The 26,607-nt window shown below is 34.9% G+C and overlaps 1 protein-coding gene across 1 annotated transcript; it reads left to right on the top strand.

Annotated features, from left to right (window-relative positions):
- Positions 1-600: 600 nt before the first annotated feature.
- Positions 601-26,063, top strand: LOC118185572 (uncharacterized). The gene is made up of 5 exons (XM_035355450.2): positions 601-736; positions 3,864-3,975; positions 8,279-8,418; positions 21,281-21,449; positions 25,208-26,063. Exons 1-5 carry the CDS (start codon positions 694-696, stop codon positions 25,431-25,433), a joined length of 690 nt encoding a protein of 229 aa, XP_035211341.1. The 5' UTR covers positions 601-693; the 3' UTR covers positions 25,434-26,063.
- Positions 26,064-26,607: the final 544 nt, after the last annotated feature.

The raw sequence follows: 26,607 nt of genomic DNA, 5'->3' as shown, positions 1-26,607 counted from the left end.
TTTTGCTTTTTATAATTATTGATTTAGGCGGCTAGTCTAGCAAACACGAAGCCCCACTAGTGTCATAGTCGTTAAAACCACTGAATACTAGTAGTTCGACCAGGCGAGCGGATTGGCTGTAGGGTTTGTTTCTGCGCATGTTTCAATGTGTAGCTTAAATACGCGCCAGCTTCTCTCAGAAATTTCTTCACGAAAATACCCATCCTCTTAGGCAGATAGCCTCCGTGGCTATCTGCCTTTGCTGTATTTAAATAGCCTAACCTAGCGAAAACGAGTTTGGTAAGCTAAGATCGGAATGTCGAACTAGAATAAAAGGAGGCAAATTATTTTAAAAATAAATAGATTGAAATCATTCCTTTCAACAAGTTTAAGAGCAATATTTTACAAGCAGATAATCTTTATCAAGAATATCAGATCTTCAAATATTAATTCCATTTAAGACTTATGGTTTCTGCAATAAGTCTCAAATTTGCAATAAGTATTTGGTCTTCTCGTTAGCATACAGAAGCACTTTTGTGCAATCGTCAATTAATGCTGCTCTGAGGATATCCGCTCGTATCAGCATCTCAAAAGGAAACAGCTATATCAATTAAAGCTGAATTTCCTTTTATGATCACTTTGCATCTGAATTTCCTAGGGTAAAATATTTTTCGCGTGTCCTTACTAGAGCTTAACACGTTTAATCCGAAAAAAATGTGGATCTTTATTTTCGCCTCTCTTCTAATCTTCTGCTCAGGTAAGAAAGTGCTTTTCAGCAGTTATTAAGATACATAACAGGACATGGCCCCTTCGCAAAGTTTCACAGTCTGTGAGGATATTGAATCTCTGGTTCATTATATAATGGAATGTTCCTTCGATATTAAATTTCTTGCAGCGAATCATAGTTCTTTAAAAAAATTGCTATTAAGCAAAGATGTCTCTTCTTAAAATTTGTATAATTACAAATCTATTTGCTGTAACGGGAAAAGATGATCTGCCATTTCTCTTAAAAACAAGAACATGGTGACAGCAGATTTATTGCTTCTTTAAAATTTCTTTTATTTATAAGCTATTTATGAATATAAGGTGTAAATGCTCAATTCAGACATTATGATTATTTGCATGATGGATTTCATGAATTTTTATCGAACTTTATATAGTCCATGAACTGTGGATTTTATAAACTTTGTATTTTTAATTCAATTTTATTTTTTTATTTTTTTATTCTTCTTTCACTACAAATGTAATATAAAAACTGTAATTAATTTGGTTATTGTTAATTAAAATAAGTCTAGTCAATGATGAATGTGGGACGTTGCATGTTAACCAGTAAAGACCAGGTGACCCCATTCATCGTCAATTGAGATGAACTGATGATACGGCACTGGGTATTGATATTTATTCAAGAAACCTCTGACATATCTTAACTCATTCACACCTAAAAAATTAACTTCTCTTCTCAGATAAGGCACTGTAAATTATTAAATTACCGCATATATACAGATATGCACAGTGTTTAATAATAATTATTGATGATAAGAAATAATTAATAGAGTTTAGAAAAGATGTTAATACAATGTTCCATTTCGCCTTTTCACCTACTCTCAGATGTTTACTCAGTTTACTGTAATTGGCGTACTTTTTACACTTTTGGGTTGTTTGCATACTTTGATCAACTTTAACAAACCTGTTAACTAATTGTAACTAATGTAACACAGTTGATCGGTTCTTGATTGAATTCCAAACTGAACCTCTCTCTTTGTATCTTGACTCCTTTTCTTCACATATAGTCCAAATTTATTTCGTTTTAAAAATAAGGGGACAGGTTTTGAATATACAGAAACTTTGAAGTAAATTAATGAATATGTGATTAACATGATTACATATAAATACGAATAAATACACCTTGTATAGCATAAAATCGGCGGCGTCAGATGCATTGTGTTTAGGTTTGGTTTGGTTTGATTTATGTGATTATGGCAAAGTCTCAAAAGCTATCAGCCTAAAGGGAGGGATACCTTCGTGGAGGACTTTCTAATGGAAACTGGCTTGTATACACGTTACACATGGAGAAAACTATGAAAGGCCCATGCATCCAGCCCTTTCGCCAGATACATTGTGGAAATCGACGAAAGCACGTTCACGCTACACAACAATAATGCTGGAAGAATGTTGCCTCCTCACTGGATATTTGTGCGCATTTGTGGCGAAACATTTCTTGAAATTTTTCCCTATCGTAGTGGCGCTACACTGATGAACGAAATTAAAAAACGCATTAAAGAAGGAACTACCATATTCTCCGACTGCTCGAAGGGGTATAAAACAGAACTTGAACAATCTCGATGCATACATTGTAAAGTAAATCGCAAATACAATTTCGTCGATCCTGAAACTGGTATACACACGCAAAATAAAGAAAGCATATGGGAAAGTTCTGAATGGCGAAATAAAAAGCATCGTGGAAGAGTTCTCCACCACCCTCAGCGGTGTTTCTTTGGAGGAAATGACACGCTGCAACTGATATATTCGATGCCTTTCTAAGGACGATCGCTAAACATTTTCCCCAGAAATCTCAGCATTCCCAGCGGAATGCGTTTAATAAGAAACAACACAAAAAAGATTAGTAATGCTCTCTAACAAAGTATTTGGTTAGGGTATCAAGTTTTAGGTAGCGCCCAAATTATTCGACAATATGGAAAACTCTACAATAACTTTGTTTTCATAAAAACTAATAATGTTTGTTTCAAAGTCCCACTAAAAAATACAATGTTTAAGACTGGCCAGACTGCCAAAACTAACCCAGCCTATTATAAACGTAACGTATTAATCGAGCTCTTTTTTAATTTCTTTAATTACAAACAAAACGCTATTTCATGAATAAATTTGCAACAAATATTACCAAACTTCGTTAAGCCAAAACTGAACTAAGTGTAACGTTTCCCAAACTTCAAATACTAAGACTAGTTGTCATTTTAAATATTTATTTTAAAACTTAACGCAAGTTTTCTTGGTTAACTAAAAGGTAAAAAATACAGCTCAGTTACAGAAAAAAATCAGCAGCTGTCCTGTGTTTCGGCGTGTTTACTACTACGGCGTGTTTCAGAAAAAAGCTCTTTTTTACCTTCTTATTTTGCGCCGCAAGGAAACCGTGCGAGGGGGTTGTCCTTAACGAGTTTTTTCCTTGATCACTTTCCGGCCCTTTCGGAGGACCCTGTGGTTCTTACTCAAGTGAAACAAGAAGTCCTCTAATAAAAATCTCATGCTTTATCAATGAATTGATAGTCACGCTAGCAAAATGAAATTTAGAGTAAGCTAAAACTCGACTGATTGGAAAACGTTAACATTAGTTTCATGTGCGAGGGGGTTGTCCTTAACGAGTTTTTTCCTTGATCACTTTCCGGCCCTTTCGGAGGACCCTGTGGTTCTTACTCAAGTGAAACAAGAAGTCCTCTAATAAAAATCTCATGCTTTATCAATGAATTGATAGTCACGCTAGCAAAATGAAATTTAGAGTAAGCTAAAACTCGACTGATTGGAAAACGTTAACATTAGTTTCATGTGCGAGGGGGTTGTCCTTAACGAGTTTTTTCCTTGATCACTTTCCGGCCCTTTCGGAGGACCCTGTGGTTCTTACTCAAGTGAAACAAGAAGTCCTCTAATAAAAATCTCATGCTTTATCAATGAATTGATAGTCACGCTAGCAAAATGAAATTTAGAGTAAGCTAAAACTCGACTGATTGGAAAACGTTAACATTAGTTTCATGTTCTATTTATGACATTCATTTTCGTATGGTCGCATGTTTCGTCTTAACCGAAATTCTACATTATTAAACACAGAATTTAATGGCGAATGACCGAACAATTTTATGTTTCTATACCTGCAGGTGATTCCGAATCTGAAATTTGCGAACAGAGATACCAGGATGCATGTCCCTTAGAATCATTACCCAAGCTCGATGATTTAAGCAGCGAAGAAGTATTGAACACGCTTTGTCCGTAAGTATAACCTTTGAAAAACTTCAAAACGGGTAAAGTGGAAGAAAACACTGATTTTCTAGAACATTGCTCTAAACATTTCTCTTAGATTTTTCTATTATTCGCGGTAGTAATCAGAGTTCAGCATATCATTATCGTTAATGTAATAGTTCATATGTCAAAAAGCATTTGAGAACACGCTAGGTTCTACTCATTTCGTCTATATGAGAAGAAAAAATAACAAATTTAAAGAATTTAAGCCCTTCCGTACACTTTAATTATTTAAAAATGTAACTAATTTCTCAGCAAGTCTTTTAGTCATCATATAAATATGCTTCGCTACTTGATTTTACGGTGTGCTAATTTCTGTATTATGATTTTACTTCAAAAACAAAAGCAACCCTTTAAAAATGTTAACTTAAGTCAATTACATTATTTCATTATGGCAAAGCACTTCATGGCTATCTGCCTAAGGGAAAGGATACCTGCATAGAGATTTTTTAAGGGAGGTTGACTCATATACACGTTACACATGGAAAAACCGCGAATACGCTCAGACAGCCAACTCGTATGCGGGATTCGAACTTCAGACCGATATGCCAGTGTTCAACAACTTTCTTTTAGAACATTGTATAAACGTTTTTACATGCTGGCTATATATAAGTGTACTACTAACATTAGTATTGGACATATTGTTGTCCGTTTTAGAAGTATCCGCACATGGAGGTAATTAGGAATGTCCTCCCAGAACGCTCCTGACACGATAGTGAAACACTTGCATTGAAAGTGTTTCCCACACTTTGTACTGCAGTCTGTTATTTTAAAATAGTAACGTCAAGGTTATTATTCTCTGCCCAGTTTCCCCGTAATCATGGGAATAACAGCTGCATCTAAGGGTGTTATTCGAATAATTTTTTTTTTTTTTTTTTTTTACTCTTCATTTCCGTTTAGCTTGTTTCGCTTTATGAAACGCGCACAGTAAAGCATCATTCTTATTGCTGTGTCAAATGAGATGCAGAAAATACGTGCAGTGACGACGACATTCGTTAAGATCGCAAGTGGGGACGGCTTGCAACGGTCTTGAAGCGCCTACTTTGACAAAACAGACTGCAGTTAAACAGGCTTTGTTTCTTACATTGGATACATATGTATATTGGTCTAAGTGGTTAATGAGATAGGCAAACAATAGACACTTATACATTTAAAGAAATGAAACACTGACGCAACTGGCGCAATAATGCAGAAGATGACAATTAATCAATACACGTAATCGTGTGGCATCCTACATGACTATACATAAACTACTAGAAATGATATGCATAAACACATACGAATGAGGGCGATAAATGAAAACACATAATCATACATTATTCTATTGGGCTATACACACATCAATAAAAATGATACATACACACCTATACGTTGACAGAAATGATACACTGAGAATGAAAATTGGGTTAACTTCTACCACTGAACAACCTATTTAGGCATTTATTGAAACGATTGTTATGTATCATAGACGTCGTAGATTAATAAGCCATGCTAATATTTAGTGGCAACATTTTTAAAAAGTGATTCGCCGTTCAACGCAGAATGCCAAAAGGAAATCAATAGCCCTTCTGGGCAAGTTGCCGCTTTGGGCGCATTACATTTCTATAATTATTTTTTATTTCATTATTTAAATTTTTCATTTTGTTAAAAGAAAGGGGGGGAAAGAGAGTTGAAGATCGTCAGACGTTTTCAGGTTGTACATTTTGCCAGCATGCAATTTGAGTTTGAGACCATTTATGTAAGATATGTCGATATAATCTGCTTCAGTACACATTTCTTGAACACTTGCGTCTGATGGTGGAGTCGGTTGATCTCGCAGATGGTTCTTTAAAGACATCAATCTGAAAAGAAATGTGCGAAGAACAGATTCATTATCATTATTTCTTTATGTTTTGTATATAACCCGTGTCCACTGTCTTTATTCGGCCTTTATGTTCGCAACGGTTGCTCACAGAAATATACTTTCAGATACAAAAATGTTTTAAATGACGTAAAAATTCTCTTTTCGGAAATTTTAAATTTAAGAATTCAGTTTTGTAAAGCTAACAAAACCTAACTTCTTATATGTTCCTCCGGTCCCTATATTCAACTTATATTATTTCCTAATGCTTATATTTAGGAAAATAAAGATATATTCAGGGAAACTCTTCTCTCCTTACATAAAAGACCGAAAGTTTGACTACCGTACGATAAGCGATATTTACATGCTTTGTCAGAAATGTTGCAGGACAAAGATCGTAGAAAATAGAAAATTGCATTTATCAAATAATCATCCTTAGCTGCTATCAAAGTAGTCCTCTTGGCTATCCATACACAACTGTCAACGTTACTGGAAGTTTCGGAAGCAAGGAGGGAAATCTTCAAATGCGATGCTTGTAAACTCATTTGTGACAGTTGGATGTCTGCAAAGATCTCGATGAAGCTTTCCTTTCAGCCACCTTTTCACTCAACGAAACAAAAAAAAATCACAATAATCTTTGATACAAATGTGGGATCACATCTAGCTCTATCCAATAGTTCAGCAGAAATTCTTCGTCTTTCCTCTTTCTGTTCATCTGTTAGTGAGTAAGGGACGATTCTTTTCCGTTTCCGTAAATGTTTGCGGAAAATCTTATGACACAAATCACGATTCAAAATCACTTCTTCTGATATCGTATGTACAGTTACACGACGGTATCCTTGCAATAATTACCTTACATACTCCACGTTTGCATCGGTATATGCTATAGACGGGCGACCAGCTTTTGGGATCGTCTTGCACTGAATCTCTGCTTTCACGAAACCTTTTATGCCACTCAAAAACACGACTTCTTGAAAGTGCCTCGCCTGCATATGCTTGCTTAATTATATATATTTCATAATCATGTTCCACGTTTCACTAGAGGTTTTTCCGAGCTAACCACATAACTTGATCTTCACTCTTTGCTCACAATCAGCATCCATTGTGCCATCTTAACCCTCTCGCAGCGCATCCTGCGATTTTCACGGGCAACATAAAAGTAGCAAAATTTGCGCAACCCGCGATATCCGCGGGGATGAATTTTTGCCGTCTATTTAACTGCAACTCGCTCTTTCCCCGTCCAAGGTTTCCTTTCGGCTTTTCTGTGATCTTTAATTGTTTATTTAGATGTGGGCTAACAAATGGCGTTAGGTTTACACATGTCTGCCAAATATACAAGAATACGTAATGTAGCATTTTGCGCGGGCTTTTCAGAGCTCAAAAATGTCTGGCAGGAAGCTTTTCGCGAGTGATATAACCTATATGCTTGACGATATTTCAGACACTGATAGTAGTTCTGATTCTGATTTCAAGTATATTGAAGATAGTTATAGCGAAACTGATGAGAATTTCTCGGATTCCTGTGCAGATAGTGATGAATCTGAAAATTTAATTTCTATTAAAAACGTTCGACAGTGGTGCAAAATATTACATTATGCAAATATTTTCATTAGTATATATGTTTTACCTTTGTATTTTATAAAATAAATCATAATTTAACAAATATTAATTTTCAAAATTTTTCTTTTATATCATTATTCTTCAATTTCAGTATTCTGGCAGTATTCAGTATAATCTAATTCTATATTAAAAAAAAACAACTCTTTTACAAAAGCAATTTTTTAACTTTAAAATATATGTAGATTTGAAATATGTAATAAAAAATACGCAATTTTTGAACCTATTTTGATTAAAAAAGTACGCAGTGAGAGGGTTAATGAATGCGACAATAATCCAAACAGTGTGTTACTAAGCACAGTCCTACTAGAAGAAAAAAAAATGTCCTGGAACTTTTCTGACAAAGGATGTATGATGGGCTTAACTGACAAACTGCATAAGTTTGACCACCTGATCAGGTTGAACTCGTCCCCATCTGGATTAGGCTGATGAAGTCTCATACTTCTCTCCAGTCGCTTTTTAAATGAAGGAGAATGTAAGGAATTATCGTCATATGTGTCTTTTTTAGAAGGCAGCTGGGAGACCAGTGGCTAGAATCCGGGTAAAGGGTAATTCAGCTTCAAGTGAGTTTCTACGGTTTGCTCTTCAGTATGCTAATGAGACTTTTGAAAGCGGTGTCTTTACTTTAAAATTAGTAATTTCCGGCCTAGAACTTATTTCAATAATTGCAGTTTTACGTGACATATTACTAAACTATCATCCTCAAGTGCTTATGTTTTAAAATCATAACTATTTCAGATTGAATCTGAAAAGCTAATAAATAATTTGTAAATAATATTGTTATATTTAATGACAGATATGCTATCTTCAATACAGAGTTGTGAAGGATCACATACAATGCATCGACGGTTACGAGAGAATCTGCAACGTTAAACTTTTCAACTTTCCTGAAGAGTACGAAAACGTAAGAAATCTCTTGATCGATATTTGTAACGAAACCACTCAACTCCACCATGGTAAGTCAGATGTTATGGCTTTAAAATAATGAGATGCTTAATTTAAATTTTGATCGAGTTTAAAATTACAAACATGAGAGAGTAATTTTGTTTATCGTTTAGTAAGAGTAGAAACTACGTGCTTAATTTTGTTTAATGATATTTTATATAATTTTGTGTTGTGGATGATGTAATCAATGACATCACCTAACTTTAAAAGTAACTGATTTTAATAGCTATAAATTTAATCTAATGTTTTAAACATTATTTATGTCAGTTAAATATTAAAATACAATTTTAAAAAAATGATTTGATTATGCATGATTATTTAAATAATTTTAATTCTATGCGTGATGTAATCAGCTCCTTGATTGGTTACAGAATATTTGTGCATTATTGGTTACTGAATAATTGGTTACTGAATATTTGTGTATTCCCGCGCCATTTTAAAATTTTATTATTCATCTCTTCGAATTCTTTAGCTTTCATAGCGAGCGGATATGTCCCTTTCAAAGATGAAGGTTGTTATTGGTAAGTACCAATAATTATTGGTATCGGAATCAAAAATTGTCCTTTAAGACATTATTTTGGCCAACCTGGCTTTCCTAATCAAAGATTTACAAGGAGGTCAAGGCTGTTACAAGGATCAGAGGTAATTTATTTTAAATTTTTGGAGGAAACCTCGCTAATCAGCAATGACAGCTGATTAACGTTAAAAATAATTATATCCTGTAAAACTTATTTTAAAGGATTTGAATTCAAGTAATATTTTAATTCTTTTAAACGTTGGTATGATGTTTTTAATTCGATATTCAATTTAAGTAATATTTTAATCCATTTATACGTTGGCGCAATGTGTTTATAGCGGTGTTTTTATTCTATTTCTTTGCGATATGAAAATAATAATTTAACCTTACTTTAGTATTTTATACTCGTAGTAAACACATTTATTTACATTTGCCTGCCATCTTAAAAAACGACATTTGCAATAAATAATTAATCCGTTATTTTAACGATATTTATTATTTTTTTTAATTTCGAATACTTTGCTGTGCGTAAAATACGTAAAAACAGCGTTTTTCAAGATGGCTAACGTTCATTCAACAAAGTTATTTTCCTAAAACGAAGTCTCGTGTTCATTCAACAAAGTTATTTTCTTAAAACGAAGTCTCGTGTTCATTCAACAAAGTTATTCATAAAACGATATCCTGGATATCTCCCGAAGTTTATTGACGGCATTACGTGACAACTAGCTATCAATTACATCAGAAAGGTGCACTGTAAGGAAGAAGAAAATTCTCTACGATCTAGAAGACTCTGGATTCCGATGGACACTCATATTTATAGCTGTCTTCAAAGAGGAATTGCAAAGCAAAATATTGTAGAATCTCAGTCGTTTTGATAATATACACCGAGTGAAGACTCTTATGTAGACTTAAGCGACTTTTCACTATGTCTAGATAAGAAACGTACTAAGGGTGTAAAGGACTTTTTAATTGAGAACTCACTAAGCTGAAGAGATGGCACTTCCGATGCTTACAAATCAGCCAGTATTTATGGCGTGAACTTAAAAAAATAAAAAAATAAATAAATAAATAAAAATAAAAAAATTCAAATTCAAACTAAATTTAAGGCTTACCTAGCGAAAGGTTACCTAGAGATATTTAAACTCTCAAATTGTATCTGAACCTACACCGGCGTGAGAGCACCATTAGGAAGTTTACAGCAACTCCGTAGACAACCACTCCAATGCTTAAAATCGTAGAACAACTAATAACGTAGCTTTAGCAGGCAGAATACGCTTTGATTAACACGTTAACGATGTCTCTTGAATTAGCGGTCCGATTCGTTAGGCGGCGCAGCACCAAATTATAAAATAAAAAATTAAAAAATATAAAAAAATCTGAAAAGTTTCAGATTTTAAATTACGTCTAAAAAAAGGCTTTTTTTTTTTTTTTTTTTTTTTTTTTTTTTAGGTTTTTGTGTGTTACCTTTATTTATTCAATATCATGTTCTACGTACGCAAAATAACTTTAAATTGAGCGTATCTTTTAAATTTCAGATACACAGTCTCACGCGCTGGACATAAAAACGCATTTTTCTGTACATAAAAACGCTGGACATAAAAACGCATTTCTCGCTTTGAAATCCCTGAGCCTTTTTAATCAGAAATACGTTAACGGTTTACAAAATATGAATGGATAAAGAAACAAATTTCAAATTCAAATCAGGGTTGCCACATGTCCATATTCTTGGAAGATTACACTATTCAAATTTTAATGACTATAGGTACCGTTGTTTTATCACAATGCAAGAAACATACATTCATGCAGATTCTTCATTATTTTCTTTCTTTAAATATAATACAGGGCTATAATATTGGGTGGCAAGAATTTGAAAAGTGTTTCGCTGTTTATAATTTTCAACGCAAAATGCCAAAATGAAATTAATAGTCATTCAGGGCAAATTGCTCCTTTTGACTAAAAATTATAAAATTAAATTACTATATTATATTATATTATAAAATAAATAATTTATTTCGAATTTTATTAAATTATTTTGTAAGGATCTTAAGTTTTACTAACGTTTATTTTATTTTAAATCTTTACTATCACTTCTTATTTTCTACTTCCGGCCAGAATTATAAGCGTGAAGGAGTTTATGCAAAGTTGTCTGGCGAACGCCAAGTATTTAAGTGTGGCCTTTTTGCCAAGCAGAGAGGAGAGGAAGCCGTGAGTTCGAAGCAGGCCGCTTACCTTAGAAGTTACGCAGTTGCTACTTTGCCTTCCAGGCCAGAGGTTTTAATCCTCTTGATAAATTAAACGTATTGTAGTGTTCACAGTCTCTGTGCTACATACGCTTTCTGTTATTATAAGGCCAATCTTATTCTAAAGTTAAATTAGAGTTTAGTTTTATTTTGATATCTTTTAAGTTAGACCCCGAGTGGAGGGTCATTGTATTCCGAAGTACGGAAGTCATTGTATATAAAGAAAAAAATAAAGGGTTTTGTATACCCTTCGTCTGTATCCTGTCTACTTACTACAATTAGTGAACATAGCTTTAGTAAGCTCTCTGTTCTAGTCAGGTCATTGTATGTTTCCGAAGAAGGTTAGAAGAAACATTGAACCTGATAGTGGCGCCCGACGAAGAATAACCATGGCCGAGTTTCAAGAAGAACCTGTGCTGCCTGCAGAAACAGCTCAGAATCCAGAAATGCCAGCTGCCGCCTTGGAAGGATTTGGGTATATTGTCCAGACCATGCGCGCTTCGATGAAACCAGAAGCAACGTTTAATGGAAACTCACAGGTAACCAGTTTTTTGGAAAAATTGGATGACCACTTCATGCTCTACCCCGTGCACGAGTTTCAAAAAGTTACCTTAGCTACCAGCGCTTTGAGGGGCCAAGCGCTTAACTGGTTCAAATGTATCGGCAGAAGTCTCTTGGGTCAAGCAGGAAGTCCCACCTATACCTACGAAAATTTCAAGACTGCCCTACTAAAAGCCTTCCCTGTTGTAAGGGATCGTGCGAAATTAGAAACAGAACTTTTCAGTATATATCAACAAAGAATGGAAAACCTCTCCAGGTTTATTTTAAGAAAAATTCACGTTTTCAAGCTCTTGTATGGAAACCGTCCGGATCCTGAAATAATTCAAGTGATTTTGCCGAGGTTACTACCCCAAGTGCAAGACTTTATTGAATTGAGAAATCCGACTACACTGGAAAAATTATTTGAGCTAGCAATCCAGTTTGAAAGTAGAAGAACGGCGGACGTCGAAAGAAGACGCCAATATCAACAGCGAAACCAATTTGGTACGCCAAGACTACAGCAAACTCAAGCACATGGCTACGGAGAAAAAGCGAATCAGTGGGCAAGGAAACCCGAGCATTCAAAAACAGCCGGCGAACGTCGACAGTTCAATAGCAACCCAGGAAAAAAGTCTCAAGGCCAGTGGAGAAAGAAGGAAAGCACCGAAAGGAAAAATAATTTAAACTAAAACGGATTTCTGCTGACGAGAGGGTGCGGAAATCCGAAGGCCACGAAAACCCCTCTTCCTACAAGTTAAATACAGTAATGGTGAAAAATTTAACTCTTCCGAAGATTGAAGTCTTGGTAAATAATATCCCGGCCACCGCACTCCTGGATACCGGCGCGCAGTGTTCCTGTGTGGCAGAAGTCTTTTTTAGAAAGTATTTTCGCAAATACCGCATATATAATGCGGATAATACAACAGTATTAGCGGCGCAAGGAGAACAATGTAAGTGCGTAGGTAAAGTACCTTTGTACATCCGTATCAAGGACGAACAAGTAAAGGTGATGTTTTTTATAGTAAAGAATTTGCAAGCACACTTAATACTAGGAATAGACTTTCTTTCAGACGCACAAGCTACACTGGATTTTAATGAAGCGTCTCTTAAGCTGACGATGAAACCAGTGCGTGTAGAAAAGGTTGAACCGCCAAGGGTAAATCTCGACCACCTGCCTAACGACGAGCAAGATAGAATCCGACAAGTGGTAAGTGAATTTGCTTCCTTATTTAGTGATATTCCAGGATTTACCCAGGTTACTAACCATAGTATTGACACCGGAGATGCATTGCCGGTTCGTCAAAAACCATACCGGTATGATAAGAATAAGGAAAAAATTATAGAATGGCATATTACCGATATGCTACGTAAAAAGATCGTAACGCCTATCTCAAGTAGTTATGCTAGTCCGGTGGTTTTATGTAAGAAAAATAATGATTATCCTTTGGAGCATCCAAAAAGGTGGAGATTCGCTATTGATTACCGTAAATTAAATTCCATAACGAAATATCCGGTATATCCGTTACCGATTATAGAAGAAATTTTAAGGAACATAAAATCAACCAAATTTATGACAACTTTAGACTTAACGAATGGTTATTTTCAAATAGGGATCAGGCCTGAGGACGTGCCTAAGACTGCTTTTATAACCAAGTCTGGCACTTATGCATTTTTGCGAATGCCGTTTGGCCTTTCAGGCGCCCCAGCAACATTTCAGCGATGCATGGACATTGTGTTAAGACCTGTTCTCGGAAAGTCCACATTTATCTATTTAGACGATATCATTATTACTAGTGATAATCTAGACCAACATGTACAGGATTTAAGACAGGTGTTTTCTTTATTAAATGAGGCCGGTCTAAAATTTAATGTCGAAAAATGCAAATTTGCAGCCCCTGAATTAAAATATTTAGGTTACAAAATATCGCAAAAAGGGATCGAGACAGATTAATCAAAAATAATCGCTGTACAAAAGTATCCGACTCCAAACACGGCAAAGAAGCTCTCTTCTTTTCTAGGACTTTGTTCATATTATAGGTCCTTTATAAAAGATTTTGCGGCTATCGCTGAGCCATTGTTAAAATTAAAAAGGAAAAAGGCAAGATTCTCGTGGACGGCCGAAGCCAATAGTGCTTTCGAAAAATTAAAACAAGCATTAACGCAAGCCCCTGTGTTGAAATTTCCTGAAAAGGATGAAAATTTAGAAATTTCAGCGGATGCTTCGGATTATGCGGTAGGAGCGGTACTTTCGCAAAATCAGCAGCCAGTAGCATTTTTTAGCCGAACTTTAAATCAAACACAAAGAAACTATTCCGCGACCGAGAGAGAGGCACTTGCAGTTCTGTTAGCAGTGCAAAAGTTCCGAGTCTATTTTGGAAAGGCGCCGTTAACAGTATATTCTGATCATGCGGCGGTAACTAGATTGTACTCTGGAAAAAATTTATCCCCAAGGTTAATAAGATGGGCACTCAAGCTGCAAGAATATAATCTGGTAATCAAGCATACCCCCGGAAAGGAAAATATCGTAGCAGATGCCCTGTCACGAATTAAATTAGACGAACAAGGTAATACCGTAAAAGTTTCAATGCTGACAGCGTGTACAATAAATTCCCGAGAAACTGTAATAACCGAACTGGGTAAGGATCCTGAGTTTGGAAGTATTTATGAGTATTTGAAGGATCCTGAAAATTTTAGCCACCAAGATATTGTGGCGATAAGAAATAGGGCGGCCCATTACGAACTAATAGATGGTCTATTATTTTATACAAAAACTACGAATTCCAACAACGAATTTCGACCTGTTATCCCAGCTAGTCTTAGATTAAATATCCTGCAAGAGCTCCATGACAGCCCTTTAGCTTCTCATGCTGGTATTCGAAAAACTACTCAACGCGTACGCGAGGCAGTCTACTTTCCTGAACTGCAAAAGTTAACAAGGGCGTATGTCCAGTCCTGCCCAACATGTCAAGCCGTTAATTATATTAATTTCCGCCCGGCCGGGTTTCTAAATAGTATTAAATCCGAATTTCCAAATGAAATAATCGGCATCGATTTATTGGGCCCTTTCCCAAAAAGTCAGTTAAACAAAAGTCGCTATCTCCTTGTTATAGTTGATCATTTTAGTAAATGGACCGAAATTGTTCCCTTAAAACGAGCCTCCGCGAAATTAGTTACCGATTCTATTTTAAATAAATATATTTTAAAATACGGGGCGCCCCTAAAAGTTATATCGGATAATGGTCCTCAATTTGTAAGTAATATATTTGAAGACATGTGCCAAAAACTGGGCATACGTCATTTAAAAATGGTCCCGTATCGGCCGCAATCAAATATAGCGAAACGGGTCAACAGAAATATAGTGAAAATTATCCGTAGTTATGTTAAAAATTTTCATAAAAGCTGGGATAACTATGTCAATGAATTTGCTTTCGCCCTTAGGACCGCAAAACATGATACAACGGAAAAAACTCCTGCTGAGTTATTTCTAGGCAGAAAGATTATAACACCGTTAGATAAACTATTTTATGTGCAACAAAGAGCCCCAGAATTTAAAATGGGTGATATAGAAAAACTAATAAAAGAAGCAAAAAAGAATACAGAAGTAGCACAAAGAAAACAAAAATTGTATTATGACTTGAAACGACGGGGAGTAACTTATAAAATAGGGGATGAAGTACTAAAAATTAAGCATTCACTTTCTTCAGCACCAGAAGATAAAACTGCCAAATTTTTCCCACGCTTTGAAGGACCATATGTTATAGAAAAAATAACTCACGCTGTTGTAGTATTAAAGGCAAGAAATGGTGAAACCTGTTCCGCAAACATTGACCAGATAAAACCATTCTATGACCGTAATAAAATGCAAATCTTTTCAGATCTTTTGCAGGATCCGGGACGGCAGACACCGCAGGTACAAGTTCCAGAGGTGGGAAAACGACAAGTACAAGGGCAAGCCAATGAGAGACAGAAGCAAGTGAAAAGAAAATTGCCCCGCGGAAAAATTGAAGGTACAAAGAAAAAGAAGCCGTTCCACCGTCCAAAAAACAGAGTTCACGAACACCCCCAGAATGAAGAAGGGAGAAGGACGACGTATGTGGAAAAGACCGGGAGAAAGGACGGCAACTATAACCCGGCTGTGAAACGGAAGATTGACTCATCCGACAGAACTCTCCGCAGCAAAAGTCGCCGAACTGCGGAAGGGCCATCAGCGGCGGAGGAAAAAGTACAAGAAAAATTTGAACGGCAAACAACGAGGTCCAAGCAGGATCACGACAGAAGTTTCCCGGTTCCACCAAGACCAGCTGCCTTCAAACGGCCAAGACCACAAGCAGAGGACAGAAGGAAGATGTTCAAGGGTGGCCGTAGTGGTGAAAAACGGAAGCTTCCAGAGGAAAGCACTGAAGGGCGAGCCCGTACAAGAAGGAGGATCAACCAAGCTACGGTCTGCAGCACCTTTAAAGACTGGGCCCAGAAAAGGATGTCTGAATATTACAAAGATAAGTAAAATTTTATGTTACTTTACAAACTTAAGTTAATCTTTCATTCTTACTGCAAGTGGCAGATATCAAGAAGTTTTACCTCATGCGAGGTCTACCTTTATCGCCAAAAGGGCGAGAAATGAGTTGTGACCGATTTTCTTATTATGTTTTTCAATTACTCGCGCGTAAAACTAAAGTTGATGTATAATAGCGTTGTATAAAGACTTAATATTGTAAAAAGTTATTGTATAAATTTTATTTAAAACATTCTAACAAGAAAGAAGTTTTAGTTTGAAAGACTTTTTGAAATGTAGTATTATTTCAATGTAGAAAGAATTGGCACTTGCTTTGAAAAGAATAGAAGTTAACAATGTACTACTAATGTATGTTTTCAAATGTGTAAAATTAACGGCATCTTGATATGTTCTTGTATACATGTGAACTGTTATTTTGAATGTTTAGAAATACCGTGATATGGTAAAAGTGAAAGTAATGTTAAAAAATTTGTTATTCGTGTGACTGTAAAGATTAAATCATGGTGAATATGTGTTAAAGGTTGAATGATGTAGTTAGGCTCTCTGACGCTACACTTTAGAGTTAGCCACTTTCAGAATAGTACCTCAGGGTCTAGAGTTGAAATTAGGGTGTGTTAAGAGGTCTCGTATGTTGAATTTTAACACATTAGTGTTTTGATTGTAGGAGGAAGTGTTGAACACATAGACAGAAACACATTCGTGTTTGGTGTTTTTACAACACATGTCAGAGAGCACGGGGAGAGATAATTAAAATAGTCATGAATGAAATAAGAATGTTAAGAAAAGTATATTCTATATGTTATTTGCAATGTCATTCTGTAACATTTCATTAAACTAGTTTTCCTTCCAGATCTCTGGAAGGAACCAGAATTGAATAAAGCTCCTGTTTTGATGCAGTACAGATGAAAAAGAAAAAAGATTGTTGTATATTCCGGGAGCTGCTATTGTAACAAATTTCTTTCTTTTAAAATTTTCTAGTTTCTAGCTAAGTTATGTTTGTAAAAGTTTGGCCTCGCGTTAGTTTCTAGAGCTAAAAGTTTTCAACAAGGTCGTTTTAGACCTCAGTTTCAAACTAATTAACTCTGGCGGGAAGTATGTAAGGATCTTAAGTTTTACTAACGTTTATTTTATTTTAAATCTTTACTATCACTTCTTATTTTCTACTTCCGGCCAGAATTATAAGCGTGAAGGAGTTTATGCAAAGTTGTCTGGCGAACGCCAAGTATTTAAGTGTGGCCTTTTTGCCAAGCAGAGAGGAGAGGAAGCCGTGAGTTCGAAGCAGGCCGCTTACCTTAGAAGTTACGCAGTTGCTACTTTGCCTTCCAGGCCAGAGGTTTTAATCCTCTTGATAAATTAAACGTATTGTAGTGTTCACAGTCTCTGTGCTACATACGCTTTCTGTTATTATAAGGCCAATCTTATTCTAAAGTTAAATTAGAGTTTAGTTTTATTTTGATATCTTTTAAGTTAGACCCCGAGTGGAGGGTCATTGTATTCCGAAGTACGGAAGTCATTGTATATAAAGAAAAAAATAAAGGGTTTTGTATACCCTTCGTCTGTATCCTGTCTACTTACTACAATTAGTGAACATAGCTTTAGTAAGCTCTCTGTTCTAGTCAGGTCATTGTATGTTTCCGAAGAAGGTTAGAAGAAACATTGAACCTGATAATTTTATTTCGAAGAATTATAAGTTAACTAAAATTAATAAATAATGCAGCTTAAAATAAAATTTAAAAAAGGAAAGTTGATAAATTTAATATAACAAAGATACGTTATTCCAAATGTAAAAGAAAAAAAATTAATATTATTTACTTGAAATCAATTAAAATTTCTCGTTAATTTCACTTCAAATATTTCTATTAAAACTTTTTAAGATAATGACGAATAATTCTTCTTACTAAACAGACAGTAGTTTTGAAATGGGGAATTTATTCCTTTTTGCTTGTAAAAGAAATTTTCACATGATTGGGTGGCTAACATCAGTCGCGAGTTGTAGCAAATTCATTCTACTTCAGAAAACACATCTCCATTTTATGCCAGACAAACGGTTTTTGAAACTTAAAGCATGAAATTCAAATCATATTACTTACGTACTATCTGTTGACTGTGAAATTGTCGCCAAGCAGCACGATTTAGAACAGCTTATGATTAAGCGTCACGTAAAAATACGCTTTTTCTTCATCTGCTCTTCGTTTAATCTAACCCCTACAGATTATCGATAAGCCAGTTTTTAATTTTGAAATGAAGGATATGTAAATAAACTGGGTACTTACGTAGGATCCAGTCAACCGTGAAACTATCGCCAACAGAGCTATTTAACGTCCAAAGTGGATAAGCGTCACAAAATCTGCGTCCGTGAAGTCACAAAATCTGCTCCCGTGACGTTACAAAATTTGTCCTGTCGTTAGATCTAAACCCAACTGATTCTCGATAAGCCACTTTTTATTTTTATGAACTATGATTTAATATAACTATCACTGTTATATTTTTTACCTTGTTTTTAAAAACAAATGATTAAAATTTGCTGCCTGCCTTCTACAAAACAGCAAAGAGTTGAATATATTCCAAAAGATCGTACCATTAAAAAAAAATTGCGTATTAATGAAAACAATATGGTCAGTTGAATATGACCAACAAAACACTCATATAATTGGAACAATTACCTAAAGGAAGTTGTACTCACAGCGTTCTAAACAGAGATTTCAGTAAAATCGAACTTATAGAATAGTAGAAATTTACGAAAGCCTTTTTACGGTGAGTAAAAACGAAGCGAGTCGAATACTAATTATTATTGTTTATTATGGCTTGTCAGGAGAGTTCGTGCCAATTTTTGGTACGTGGCAAGTTCTGAATATATCAGAACAATTAAAAACAAACGACATATTGTAAAAGATGGTTCTTTAGGCATATTTGGAAAAAAAGGTTGGTTGTGATATCGTAAATTTTGTCAATTTTATATGCCTTTGAATATGAAAGAAAAAGTGCATTTTAGGCATTTATCATCTACTGCAAAGGCAAAGATGCCACATAAGCGGGAAACAAGATATGCGATGTCTATAGCAAGGATGATGTAGCTGAAAGAACTGTGTGAAAGTTGACTTGATTTCAAACTTCAGGATCAAGAACGCTGGCTCAGAGCCTCCACCACAGATGAAGATCAAATTAAAACACCATGTCAAAATCTGCCATCCAAGAGCATTTTGTGAAGCTTAACTACATAAACCATTTAGATGTATGAGTTTTCCGCAATTCAGCGGAGAAAAACTTGATGGATCGCCTTTCCATTTTGAGACGCACTTTATAAACGCAACGACGAGAGACTATTTTTGAAGCAAGTAGTGATGGAAGATGACACAGGAAACATTTATAATAATGTTGAGAAAAAACGATCTTGGCGAAAGCCGAATGAACAAGCTTTAACCACTCCCAAAACCAGTCTTCATCCAGACAAGGTCAAGCTCTGTGTCTGGTGTGATCGGAAAGGAATCTATTAGTATGAGCTTCTACCAAACAACGAGACGACAGATTCAGATAAGTATTCCCAATTAAACGAATTAAAAACTGCAATTTAAAAAAAAAAGGTCCAAAAAAAGCGAATCGGAAGGGCGCCGTGTTTCATCAGGCCAATGCGCGATCTCAAGTGTCCTTGCTAACTCTACAAAAGTTGTTGGAACTCGGCTCGTTGTTTTACCCCTTTCCACCCTATTCACCAGACCTCGCGCCCTCTGATTTCCACCTATTTCGATCATTACAAAATTCTCTTAATGGAAAAAAAAAAAAAAAAAAAAAAAATTTAACTCTTTGGTCGAGATAAAAAATCACGTAAAAAAGTTTTCGTTAAAAAAACACCTGACAGACTCTGAAAGAATGGAATTTTTCAAGTTGCCTGAAAGATGGAGAAAGGTTATAGAACTGAATGGTAGCAATATAATTTAATAAATATGTACTAAAATTTAAATATGTTACTTTAAATTTTCCTTCAAAAACGGAACGAAATTTCCAGACAACCCAATATATAAAGAAGGGTCAGTTGCTTCAAAATTCTACAGAAACGATAAGCGCAAATTTGGCGGCATCTCCATTAACTTTTAGTGTTGTATTTTCCTTCCGTTATAAAAAATGAATTATTAAAATTTTAAACCTGCCTTCTACAAAACAGCAAGTAGTGTATTATTTTCACAGCTTTGGGCTCCTGTCAGAAAACTGTGTACTGTTCACTATAATGTGTATTAAACAAAAATGTGTATTGAACAAAAATGTATATTGAACACTATATGTTCAGCTGAATATGACCGACAACGAAGCAATAGATTGAAATAGTAACCTACAGAACATATGTACTCAGAGTTCTATACAGATCTTCCGGTGAAATGGGACAGCCTAATAAAAGATTAGAAAATAACGAAAGCCTTTTTAGGAAGCGCAGAAACGAAACAGTTTAAAAAACGATACTAATTGTTTATTAAATAAACACACGTCAGTTCCTCTAGAAATCCGCAGGTAAGACTAGCTCAATTTGGCGGTGTCTCTGCCACTTTTCACGGTCAAGGGATAATACGAAAGTACCGAAGTAATATATAACTTGTAATGCATCTTCAAGTGTTATTGCGTCATACACTGAAATAATTTACCATTAAAATTTAACGAGCATTTCGAATTTGTCAGTTTTAATGAAGTTAGAAACGCTAGAGCTCACAAGTACTGCGGCTTTGAAACCTAATATTTATGTCTGTCATATTTGCTGCGAATGAGAGTAATAGCATATTGACCCTCATTCACAGCTCTCAATTCTTTAACATTTATTTTTTTATAAATTTACGATTTTGATTTTAATTAGTTCTGATCGATCATTTATATCAGATAAAACAGTAGCATAAATTAGCTCCGGAAGCCATATCTTTGTATTAATAATGCATCTTAATTTTTTATTATTATTTCTGATAAAAGTGTGCATGTTAAAACTGGGATTATTAAATCTACAGACTTTTTAAGGAATGCAATTTTTGTTTACCTAATGTGTATTAAAAAGATTTTATAATAATAATTATGTAATACTTTTGCAGAGGTATTAGAAGCGATTCCGTGTCTTAGATACGCAGCAAAGGATATCCAAAAAACCTGTCCAGATGATAGAAGTGAGTTACTGCAGCTCTACGAACAATATGTGGAAGATGAGATTGTAAAAGAAGGTCGAGTTGATCTCGAAGAAGAACGTCACAAATACAACTGCTTGTAAGAAAGTTTTTCTTAATTCCAGTAGCGTTATAGTGTTCTAAATAGATCTTCTGGTCAATGAGCTAGAGCGAAGGCCTCACAGCAGGGTCGGTAATGAACCACTGGGGGCGTTTATGAAATCTGAGAAAGGTCAACCGATAGGCGAATATACAGAGACAACTGATATACATAATCAAGATCCCGCTAATAAAAAACAATTTGATAAAATCTATAATTAATTGTTCATTGATATAAAGCCATACATTGTTATAAGGAAGAAATCATAAAATAAAGACATAAAAAATACAGAAAACTTATTTAATATATTTAATTAATGATGCTTCCTTAAAAGATTTAGACAGAAAGTGCAATATAAAAAAGTCAAACGGAGAAACACAAGAAAATGCAAATATAAAATATCGTGGATAAGGACACCACGCGATTTTTCTTGTACGCCCTATTAAATTATACACAGTTTTTGCTCCACCACATTCAAGCTTATTTCCTCGAATTTCTGTAGAGATATATTTCTCATTCAATCTATTCAGGTCTCACTTCGCGGTAAGGCGAAAATACTCGTACATAAAAACTCAAAGCATCTTCATTAACAATTGTAAAATACATAAAACCTAAAACATCAAAAATACAGTTTAAAAAAACACTTTTTTAAATTAAAATTAAAGTTTCTACGTGAAAACAAGCAATTCAGTCAGCGCGCAAGTAGACAGATTTTTTGGTGCACAAAATTGAAAGTTAACGTTTGGCCCACTGGGCAAAAAGAGACTGAAGTTGGTGCATCAACTGGTAAATTATTGATAAGTGTACAACTATATTATTGATTAAGTGTACAACTATGCTATTGATAAGTGTACAACTTGCATGCAGATTAACTAAAGGTTGTAGAGTTCCTCACTTCGGAATTCTAAGTTAATGTTGGAAGTGAAGAATCTAAGAACTGATAAGCGAATAATCGCTTTGAGTTCGGTGACAAGAAATAACAAGATAAGAAGGGTAACTAACCCTTTATTATTTGAATAAGATTTAACAAAACTTCGCCTGGGAGTGTACAAGCAAAGCCCGCACTTGGACTTGAACTTAAAAAACTAAGAATTAAACTAAACTAAGATTAAACTAAAGAAGTATAGCCGAAGCTATCAAGGTTGAAATCGAGTTGGCCCCTTAACTTATTTGACTACGAAGCTTAGCAAGGGCCTGAGAACGGCCGAGCGTAATAACAGCTTTGAGAGAGAAAGAGTTGACAAAAAGGCAGACGCGCGTAAATCAGAAACTCTGATTCTCTCTGACTCAGTAAGTAACTTCGTGATCTAAATACCGCTCCTCCTCATTAAATATTCAGCAAGATTCCAAAACTACGTTCTGGCCGGAAGTAGTAAGTTGAAGAATTTGACAGGAAAGGAACTTTAACTTAAAAATTTAACTGTTAATAAAATTAACATAATCCTTACAAGGTATAAAATTTCTAGCCGGAACTTAAAAACGACATAATTCATTTATTTTTAAAGGAAAAAATTTTTAATTTACCAATATATAAGAATAAAATACTCGAGTTCATCGAACCGTTTAACACAAAATTTGAACATTTTACGGCTATTCGTTTGGATTATCGAGATACATACGTACAAACTTCACGAAAAAAATCTCTTCTAACCAATGTTTCAGTCCGTTTTGGGAAAGGTTCCTTTCTTCTTGTTACTACATACCAACGTTACACAAAAAATCCTTCGGATGAATTCGAAAGCAGTCAGAATGGGGTTGTTCGTAGAGGGAGGTAAAAAATACTAAAAACACAAAACTTCCTTAGAAAATATATTGTTACGCACAAATCGGTAATAAAATAAAACATAAATATATAATGTTCACTTTCAATATATTGAAAATCTGAATGTGCCAACATGGCTGAACGGTGATATATTTGATCTCGATATTATGATGCAAAAACAATTGATCGAACACAGGGAGGATAATAAAGCACAAATTATATTCAAAACACATGGGAGTGGTACGATTAGGAAGCCATCCGATTAAAATACCCCCAGAATAAAAGTTGTTACCGAACTGGGTGGCGTAATATATTCCGTATTAAGGCATGCATTAAATAGTGTGGAAGTTATTTCTCATCTGTGATCCTTAATTCCTCGATAAAGATATTAGGTCTACCCGAGCTTGAGAATTTTACTCTTTTTGTTAATTCAATTGCTTTACGCATCTCCGTAATCATCAGGGCTCAATCATTTGGGGTATTCGGAGGGATGTTTGCTGTTTCTCTGGTGATCCTGTGATGCGGAGTATCGTGTTCTTCCGTATCGTCCGGAAAGTGGTGTTTAATGATTTTCCTTATGGTGTCATCCCTTGTGTTATATTAATCCCATCCTTTTTTAGTATAACGCTTAACTGTAGCAGTCCCAGGCTCTTACCCTTGACAATGTCGTAATGCGACTCAAAGGAAGAGGTGATCTGTATGTTTTCCCAAAAGCTGTCCCATGAAGACATTTTAGCCTCAAAGATCCTCTTTTTACAGATGGCCTGCTCTCTTTTATACATTCCTCTATTTCTTCTGCGTTTGCCTACCAATGTACGTTGGCAGCACCGCCTTGGGGCTCATACACTTTTTTTGTGATTGTGAGATTTTGGTTCCACCAAGGGTTGCTTTTGTAGGTTTTGTCGATATTGCTCTCTTTCCTGGTTTGCTTGTATGCCTCTTGGATGATCTTTGCTGTTATTTCAATGTGATCGCTTATGTTAATTATTCTCCTTTGTTTTCTAACTGAGGAGAACCCCTCCATAAAGATCTGTCTAAATCTGATCCACTCTAAGTCAACCAGCTTCATTTTATGGCTGTTGTCAGGTTGGGTGTCCACGTTTTATATCACGTTGGCGTAATAACATCGGCGCTTTCGTTTCATATGACCGCGACTGATTCTGTATAAGGCACTTCTGGTTTTGTAAATTAACTCTTATTGCTGTATTTTTTTTTTTACATTTTGAAGAACAATCACCTACGGAAATTCAACCCACCAGCGGTAAAGTCGCTACGCCCTGGTAGTTTCGACCTACGTTCGATTCCAGACGAAAGAACTGGTTCCATGGTCGGTTTCGTAGTTTTTCCCATTTGTAACATATATACGAGCCAGTTTTCCTTCGTAAATCATCCGCAAAAGCACCCCTCCATTTAGGCAGATAGCCCTCAAGGCGGTTTGCCAAATTACCCAAACCTACGAGAATTCTTTACTCGTAACAAAAGATCTTTAAAACTAAACAAATCGTTATTGTAAACAAAGCATCGTTAAAACGGAAAAGACCTACCAAATTAGCAGAAATCGGCAGAAGCATCTTTACGAAGCGCAAAATCATAGTGACGTGAATGGTAATTTCTGTCAAATAAGGAGAATTCAGTTCCTTCAGAATTCCCCAGGACCGATTCAAACCTAACTTCAACGGATTCTCCGCCAGCTTTCATGATTAGATAACAGCTAACGTTTACAGTCGACTGGATAATACGTAAGTATCAGCTGTTTTCATGCATACGGAATAATCCTGTAATATTAATAAAGCGTTCAATCAGATTAGTTCAGGTTTGATTCCAGAAGTATGAAAAATAACGTGGATTTTTAATCCTTGGAAAAGCATATTTTTTAATAATAATCTTAAAGTTTTGTAAATAATAAATACATCTTAAATATTTATAAATAGTACAGTTTTTTTTCCAGTTGTCACATTATGTTGATTTAAAATATATATTTTCTTGAAATTTTCAGAGAGATGTTGTACGATGTATCCTGCCTAGCAGATTATACTCTGAATAACTGCGGCGGTCACGCAAGAGATGGTGTTCTGGAAATATTCTATCGCACTGGCACCATACACAACAGATGTTCTCGTGCAGTCGTTTCTGGTGTCTTCGACGTCATTGCAGAGTTGAATATTGAAGAATCTCGCAAGAATTCCTTACTGAGCAATGTCTTTAAATTCACAAAAAAATGACTAAAGACAATATTTCTTATTACTATTTCCAACTAAAATAAGATCTACAGGACTGTAACTGTACCCGTAATATATTTTCATCTTAAGGTATCCAACTACATATGGGGCACACATTTTGAAAAATAGTCCAAATAAATGTATTACTAGTGTTTTTAACTGCTTAAAATGATAAAAATAGGTGTAAACGTATTTTTATCATTTTAAGCGTATTTTTATCATCAAAGTATAATTTCGGGTTTTTTTTTTCTTACATTTTGGGTCAAGTTTCAGGATTTTTAGGTATGTCCTCACAAAAATATCCATAATTCATTTTTATATTTTTCACTTATATTTATTGAGGTATAAAAAATTAAACGAACTAAAATCTCAGTGATAAAGGTCGGTTCAATATACCTGTTTGAGTACATACACTTGCTATTTTTAGAGGAATTTCTGTTTTTTCATTTAAAAAAATTACCTGAAAAAAGTTTTGATATGTATATAAACCTAAATTCAATATGTATATACATAGTCAATATAACAATATAATTCGCAGTATTTGAGAATATTTGTGAAAAGTTTCATAAAATAACTATATTAATATTTTAAATAAGTTTTTTTTTTTTTTTTTTTTTTTTTTTTTTTTTTTTTTTTTTTTAACAGAAAAGTTGAAAAAAATCAGGCTTTTCAAAAAATGGGTTTAAAGCGAAGCAAACACAAACAGAAAGGAAAGAAACCGTTGCCAAGTCTGATAATTAAATTGCAAACCTAATTTTGTTTCCGAGCGCATAGTAACAAAAAAAAAATTTTTTGAAATGTTTCAGATTTTAAATTGCGTCCAAAGGGGCTTTTTTTAACGTTTTGTGCGTTGCCTTTATTTATTAAATATCATTTTCTTTGCATTCAAGCCATGAAATTCAGTTCAATAGAAATGTCGTAAAATATTTTTAAAATGAGCCTATCTTTAGAATTTCCGATGCACAGTTCAGCGCGCTGGAGATAAAAATATTTTTTTCCTTCTCCGCAGAGTGTTGCTATTGCTCGCTTTTAAATCTGTGAGTTTGTTACTCAAAAATTCGTTAAAGTCTTATAAAATTTGAAATCGATAATAAAATAAATTCTAAATTTCAAATTTGGTCTTCCACATGCCCATATTCGTAGGAGGATTACGTCATTCAAAATTCGATGGCTCTAT

The sequence above is a fragment of the Stegodyphus dumicola genome, chromosome 3 (genome assembly GCF_044657685.1).
Source record: "Stegodyphus dumicola isolate Sdum_Otavi_A_Nest chromosome 3, ASM4465768v1".
Taxonomy (NCBI): domain Eukaryota; kingdom Metazoa; phylum Arthropoda; class Arachnida; order Araneae; family Eresidae; genus Stegodyphus; species Stegodyphus dumicola.
Note: the sequence above shows the minus strand (reverse complement) of the source record. Positions and strands in the feature narration are given on the sequence as shown.